Source organism: Anser brachyrhynchus (genome assembly GCF_964034855.1).
Source record: "Anser brachyrhynchus genome assembly, contig: SCAFFOLD_339, whole genome shotgun sequence".
Classification (NCBI taxonomy): Eukaryota; Metazoa; Chordata; class Aves; order Anseriformes; family Anatidae; genus Anser; species Anser brachyrhynchus.
The window spans coordinates 1-6,822 of NW_027664120.1; the positions used below are offsets into that span (position 1 = coordinate 1).

At 64.8% G+C, this 6,822-nt stretch overlaps 1 protein-coding gene across 3 annotated transcripts; it reads right to left on the bottom strand.

Moving 5' to 3' along the window:
* Window positions 1-557: 557 nt before the first annotated feature.
* Window positions 558-6,820, bottom strand: LOC308186243 (Y-box-binding protein 2-like). 3 transcript variants are annotated; one of them, XR_013943984.1, is made up of 8 exons: window positions 6,134-6,820; window positions 5,090-5,153; window positions 4,676-4,709; window positions 4,462-4,551; window positions 4,056-4,361; window positions 2,782-2,918; window positions 1,520-2,257; window positions 564-890 (listed from the first exon to the last, which is right to left on the bottom strand). XR_013943984.1 is itself a non-coding variant. In XM_080608372.1 (7 exons), the coding sequence occupies exons 1-7, from the start codon at window positions 6,279-6,281 to the stop codon at window positions 2,224-2,226; spliced, it is 813 nt and encodes a 270-aa protein (XP_080464498.1). In that variant the 5' UTR covers window positions 6,282-6,820; the 3' UTR covers window positions 561-2,223. The 3 variants fall into 3 exon arrangements, 2 of the variants coding, with proteins under 2 accessions (XP_080464499.1, XP_080464498.1); XM_080608372.1 differs by having other exon boundaries at window positions 561-2,257; XM_080608373.1 differs by lacking the exon at window positions 4,056-4,361 and having other exon boundaries at window positions 558-2,257.
* Window positions 6,821-6,822: the final 2 nt, after the last annotated feature.

The following is a 6,822-nucleotide window of genomic DNA, read 5'->3' on the forward strand; positions in this document are numbered from 1 at the left end:
CACCCCCCCCAAACTTTGGGGACCCCCCAAAAAATTCGGGGACCCCCCCCAAAATCTGGGGACTCCCCCCAAAATATTGGGGGACCCCCCAGATTGCCCCTCCCCCCCCATTTCGGGGGGGGGGGGGGGGGGCCTCACCCCCCCCATTTGCTCTCCCCCAGGACTGAGCGTGGAGCCGCCGCCGAGAGCCGTCGTTTCTGGTTTTGCCTGTTTTTTGCTGTTCTGAGCCCAAAGTTTTGGGGGGGTGCCCCCCCCCCGGGTGCCCCGCCCCCCGCACCCCGTTGGGTCAATAAAGAGCAGGATTGAAAAAAGGGTTTATTTATTTATTTATTTGTTTGTTTATTTATTTTTTTTGGGGGGGGGGAACAGGGGGGGTCTGGTCGCGGTGACCCCGTCGGGGTGTCCCCGTCCCAATGTCCCCCCCCCGTGTCCCCCCCCCCGTCCTGGTGTCCCCCACATCCTTGTGCCCCCCCCCTTGTCCCCACCCCGATGTCCCTGTCCTGGATGTCCCCCCCCCGATGTGTCCCCCCCCCCGCCCAATGTCCCCATCCCAGTGTCCCCGTCCCCCCAATCCCCCCCAAAAACCTCTTCCCCCCCCCCCCAATCAGGGACCCCCCCAAAAGCCCCAAATTTGGGGGAAACGGCCCCAAAAAGCTGCTGCTTGTGACGCAAAGGGGGGGGGGGGGGGCACGGGGACACCCCCTTAAAAAAAAAACAAAACAAACTTTTGGGGGGAAATCGCCCAAAACCTGCACTTTGTTACCCACGTTTGAGACCCCCCCCCCACACCGAAACCCCCCAAATTTCGGGAAATCTCCCCAAAAGTCCCAAAATCAGGGGAAATTCCCCCTAAACCACTGCTTGTGGCCCCTTTTCGGGGACCCCCACCCCTCAGCAAAAACCCAAAATCGGGGGAAATTCCCCCAAAACCCGCAGCTTGCGACCCCTTTTTGGGACCCCCCCCCCCCCCCCCCCCCCCCCAGCAAAACCCCAAATTTGGGGAATTTCCCCCAAAACTTGTGGTGTGCCTGTAGGATTCCCCCCCCCCAGACCCCAAATTTTGGGTGAAAATCCCCCCAAATCCCTCCCCGTGACGTCACTTTTGGGGACCCCCCCCCCCAAAAGACCCCCAAATTTGGGGGGGAATCCCCCAAAGCTGCTATTTGTGCCCCCCCCCCCCCCCACCATTTTGGGGTGAAATCCCCCCGAAGCTGCTGCTGGGACCCCTCAAAACCCCAAATTTGGGGAAAACTCCCCCAAACCCATTTGTGACCCCAGTTACACCCCCCCCAAAAAAAAACAAACCCTTATTTTGGGGAGAAATCCCCCAAAACCTGCAGTTTTGCCCCTCCCCCCCCTTAAAATTTAGAGGAAAATCCCCCCCAAAAAAATACATTTCTTACCCCCGCGCCCCCCCCGACCCCAAATTTTGGGGCAAATCCCCTAAATCCCGCTGTTTGGGACCCCCCCCCACACCCAAATGATTTGGGGGGGGGGCATTTTGGGGCCCCCCCTTTACCTAAAACACCCTGGGGGGGGCATTTTGGGGTCCCCACCCCCACCCTGAATGATTTGGGGGGGGATTTTGAGGACCCCCCCCCACCCTAAATAATCATTGGGGGCAGATTTTTGGGACCCCCCCCCCCCCAACCTAAATAATTTGGGGTGGGGGGATTCTGGGGTCCCCCCTTCCCTTAAACACCCCGCACCCTAAATCATTGGGGGGGGGGCATTTTAGGGCCCCCCCCACCCCAAATGACGTGGGGGGGGGGCATTTTGTGGTCCCCCCCCCCCACCCAAGTGCCTCGTTCTCCCGGGGGGGGCCCCCCCACTTCTGCCCCCCCCCCGCCTGTACATAAACGCCGCTCCCTCCCTGACCCCACCGTGGTTTTTTTTAAGGTGCGGGGGCCCCGAAAACAGCCCCCACCCCCCCCAAAAATTTGGGGGGGGGGCACAGACGAGGTGGGGGGGGCACAGACGAGGCGGGGGGGTCGCTGCGGTTCAAACATCTTTACTGTGGGGGGGGTCCTTCAAGTGGGAAATATTGGGGGGGGGGGGGGCAAAAAACATGGGGGGGGCCAAAAAATATGGGGGGGGGCCAAAAAACCTGAGGGGGGGCATAAAACATGAGGGGGGGCACCTGGTTGGGGGGGGGGGACGACGCTCCGGGCAGGCCCCCTCCTTGTGCCCCCCCCCCGTGGTGGTGGCCGGCGCGGGGGGGGCTCAGTCAACGGCGGGGGGGGACAGCGGCAGAGACCTGTGGGGAGAGGGGGGGGTGAGTGGGGGGGGGCACAAAGGGGGGGGCAAAGGGGGGATTGGGGGGGGTCCCCCCAAAGGGGGGGGGAATTTGGGGGGGCAACCAAAGGGGGGGGGGGTTTGGGGAGGGGCACCCAAGGGGTTTGGAGGGGGGAACTTTTCGGGGGGGGGGGCGGCACCCAAAAGGGGGGGGGGGGGGCACCCAAAAGGGGGGGGGGGGGGCACAAAGCTACAAGGTGGGGGGGTTTTGGGGGGGGGGGGGCACAAGGGGGGGCCCAAAAGGGGGGGGGGGCAAAGCAGGGGAGGACTTTGGGGGCCCCAAAGGGGGGAGGGCAAAAGGGAGAAAAGGATTTGGGGGGGCGCACCCCAAAAAGGGGGGGCAGAGACATTGGGGGGGGCAAAAAGGGGGGCAATTTTAGGGGGGGACACACAAGGGGGGGGGGGATTTGGGGTCCAAAAAGGACAAGTGGGGGGGGGGGACACAAACTTGGGGGGGGGTCACATACCCAGTTTTGGGGGTCTCACCTCCAGCAGGGGGGGTCCTGGGGGGGGGTCAGCGGCACCTCGGTGCCCTTGGGCTCGGGGGGGGCGCTGGCCGGGGCGTCCCCCCCCTCGGCGGCCGAGCTGGGAGGGGGCGTCAGCGGCTCCTTGGGGGCAGCGGGCTGGGGGGGAGGAAGGGGAGGAGAGAGGGTGAGGGGACCCCAAAACGGGGGGGGGGAATCCCGGGGACCCCCCCTCAGACCCCCAAATGGGGGGAGTCCCATGGGACCGCCCCAAATCCTGGGGATCCCCCCCCCCCGGGACCCCAAAAAGGGGCTGGGGGCAACCCTAAAGCCCCCCCCCCCCCCCTTAGGGACCCCCCCGGGAACCCCAAAAGGGACCGGACCCAGCCCTATGGGGTCACCCCAAACCCTGGGCACCCCAAAAAGGGGGTGGGGGCAATCCCATAGGGTCTCCCCCTACACCCCAAGGCCCCCACGGGGGGGATTTGGGGACCCCAAAATAGGGCCGGGGGCAGCCCTAAAGACCCCCCCCCCCACCCTGAGGACCCCCCTAGGGACCCCAAAACCCACCCAGGCCGGGTGCCGTGGGGTCACCCCGCAAATTAGGGACCCCAAAACGGGGTCGGGGGCGACCCTAAGGCCCCCCCCCCCAACCCCTTAAGGGCCCCCGGGGACCCCAAAATGGGGCTGGGGGCAACCCTAAGCCCCCCCCCACCCCTTAAAGGACCCCCTGGGGACCCTAAACTGGCCCCGCCCCCACCCCACGGGGTCACACCCAAGCCCCCCGCTGGGGGGCGGGGCCTCCCCCCTTTGCTCCTCCCCCTCAGGGGCCTGGAAGGGGAGGGGAAAAAGGAAAAATGGGGGGGGGTCAGGAGGGGCCCCAAAACCTCCCGGGACACCCAAATTGTCCCCGTGTGTCCCCTAACCCCTCCCCCAGACCCCCTCAAACCCCCCCCCACGACCCCCCAAATACCCCCAAGACCCCCCCCCAAATCCCCTCGTTACCCCCCTGAGCCCCTCCAATTCCCCCTTGCCCCCCCCCCCCCAATCCCCTCATTAACCCCCCAACCCCCCTTATTATCCCTTAAATGCCCCCATTCCCCCCAAAATCCCCTTGTTACCCCCCAAGGCCGCCCCAAAACCCACTTGTTCCCCCTCCAAGCCCCCCCAAATTCCCCTCAAGCTCCCCCCAAATGCCCCTATTACCCCCCAGGCCCCCCGAAATGCCCCCATTAACCCCGGACCCCCCCCCCAAACGCCCCCATTCCCCCCCCCAAGCCCCCCCCCAGTGCCCACCTCGGTGGCCCTGCCCTGCTGCCCACGCCCCCCCCACAAGAAGCAGCAGCTGAGGAAGAAGTGGGGGGGCTGGCGGTGGTTGGGTGGCTGTGGCTGGGCGCCCCCCTCATCCCCTGGCCCCCCCTCGGCAGCAGGGGTGTCAGCAGAGGCCGGGGGGGCAGGGCCTGCGGCGGAGGGGGTGGGGCTCTGCCGCGGGGGGCGGGGTGTTACGTAGCGGATGGGGCGGTAGCAGTGGTAGTCGGGGCCGTAGCGGCTGCCCTTCACCGGGATCCCCCCCGGGCCCGTCACGTTGGCGGCTTCGGGGCCCTGCAGGGGAGGGGGAGACACGTGAGGGGGCGGTGCTTAGGGAAAGGGGGCGTGGTTTGAGCAAAAGGGGGCGTGTCCGGCGGTGGCCCCGCCCACCTACCTTCACGCCCCGCACGATGTCGAACTCGACGGTCTCGCCGTCGCCCAGGCTGCGCAGGAACTTGCGGGGGTTGTTGCGCTTGATCGCCGTCTGCGGGGAGGGGGGGGGGCCAAAAATTTGGGGAGGGGCCCCAAAATTCCAGGGGGGGTCCCCAGGGAGGTCCTGGGGGGCACCCCAAAAAATCTGGGGGGGGATTCAGGGGGGGTTGGGGTACCTGGTGAACGAAGACGTCCTCCTTGGTGTCATTCCTGGGGGAGCGGAATTAATGTAGGGGGGTTAATTAAGGCAATTTGGGGCCCCCCCTCCAGAATTTGGGGTCACTGGTCCCAATTTATCACCCCCCCCGCAATCCCTGCCCCCCCCCCCCCCTTTTGGGACCTAAGCCCCCAATTTGTGACCCCCCCCCCCATTTGTGACCCCCTCCCCCAAATTTTGGGTCTCCCCATCCCCAATTCGTGCCCCCCCACCCCAATTTTCTGCCCCCCCCATCCCCAATTAGGGCCCCCCTATTTGTGTGCCCCCCCCCCAATTTGGGGCCCCACACCCCCGATTTGTGTCCCCCTCCCCCTAATCTTGTGACCCCCCCATCCACAATTAATTAGTGCCCCCTAATTAGTGCCCCCCCCACCTCTTGATGAAGCCGTAGCCGCAGCGCACGTTGAACCACTTCACGGTCCCCAGCACATGCGTGGCTGGGGGGGGAATTTGGGGTGAAAAATGTCATTTTTGGAATTCCTTTTACTACCCCCCCCAACCAAGACCCCCTTAAGAGGCAGGGGGAACCCCCAGTATGGGCAGGTGCCCCCCCAGTCCCTCCCAGTAAGCCCCAGTGACCTCCCAGCAACCCCCCCAGTAACTCCCAGTTAACCCCCCCAGTGACCCCCAGCCTCTCCTAGCTCCTCCCAGTTACCCCCAGTAGCTCCCGGTTAACCCCAGTAATCTCCAGTGACCCCCCCAACCCTCTCCTAGCTCCTCCCAGCAACACCCAGTGATGTTCTAGTAGCTCCCAGTTAATGCCAGTAGCTCCCAGTTAACCCCCAGCCTCCCCTACCTCCTCCCAGTACCCCCAAGTAATCCCCCAGCCCCTCCCAGTTAACCCCAGTAACCTCCAATAGCTCCCAGTCATCCCCAGTCACCCCCAGCTCTTCCTAGTTACCCTCAATAAATCCCAGTTACTCCCAGTTACCACCCCACCTTCTCCCACTTAACTCTAGGAGCCCCCACTCTGTCCCAGCTACCCCCAGTAGCTCCCAGTTAACCCCCTGTCTCTCCTAGTTAGTCCCAGTTAATCCTTCAGCCCCTCCCAGTAACCACCAATAGCTCTCAGTATCCCCCAGTTACCCCCCAGCAGCTCCCAGTATCCCCTAGTTACCTGCTCAGCCCCTCCCAGTTAATCCCAGTAGCTCCCAGTTAACCACAGTAACCCCCAGTACCCCCCAGTTACCCCCTAGCCTTTCCCAGTAACACCCAGCCCCTCTCAGTTACCTCCAATACCTCCCAGCTACCCCCAGTTTTCCCCCAGCCTCTCCCAGTTACCCCCAGTGAACCCCAGTACCCCCCAGTTACCCCCACCCCACCAGAGGAGTGTGGCAGGGTGAGGGCTCATCACCCCAAGCCCCCTGCACCCCCCTCCTAACACCCCCGGTGAGCACGGCCTGTCCCCACCCCTCACCCAGCACGGGCTTGGCACGGGACGCAGCTGCAGGCTGTGAGGTAACGGCCGGGGGGGGAGGGGCAGCGGCACCGGCCTCTGAGGGGGACGGTGGCGGGGCCGGGGGGGAGCCGGGCGGCTCGGCAGGGCCCTGCGAGTCGCTCAGCATGGCCGCGGCCACCGGGGGAGGCTGGTAACAGGCCTGGTCGCTGAGGGGGAGAGAACAGCGCTGAGCTCCGACCCTGTCGCCGCCCGGCGGCGCTGCCCGGGGCTGCCTCGCCAACGGCCGCCAGGCTCCGCCCCCCCGGCTTCGCGCCTCGCCCGCGGCTCCCCATTGGCTGGCAGGGAGCGGGGGGGGAGGGGAAGGGCGGCGATTGGGCGCGTTATATTTTGGCGCTATATTGGGTTATATTGGGTTATATTGCGTTATATTGGGTTATATTGCGTTATATTGGGCGCGTGGCGGGCACGAGGCGCGCGGCACCACGTGGGGGGAGGGATAAAGGCTGGAGCGGGGCGGAGCATGCACGAGTGGCAGCGCCTGTCCCTCCCTGTCTCCCCCCTCCGCTCTCTGTTCACGCATGCAGAGAAGCGCCGCCGCGCTCATTTGTGTGTGTTAACATAAATTTACTTAACGTCAACGTCTGCGTTCGGCTGGGGGTGCTGCGCAGTGCCGGGCGGGGCAACGTTTGTACGTATTTAAAGAAATG

Coding starts and splice junctions, on each gene's coding strand:
- LOC308186243 (XM_080608372.1), bottom strand. CDS start 6,281: ATGCTGAGCGACTCGCAGGGCCCTGCCGAGCCGCCCGGCTCCCCCCCG. Junction 5,154..6,133: donor CCGTGCCAAGCCCGTGCTGG/GTGAGGGGTGGG, acceptor TTCCCCCCCCAG/CCACGCATGTGCTGGGGACC. Junction 4,362..4,461: donor ACATCGTGCGGGGCGTGAAG/GTAGGTGGGCGG, acceptor CCTCCCCTGCAG/GGCCCCGAAGCCGCCAACGT.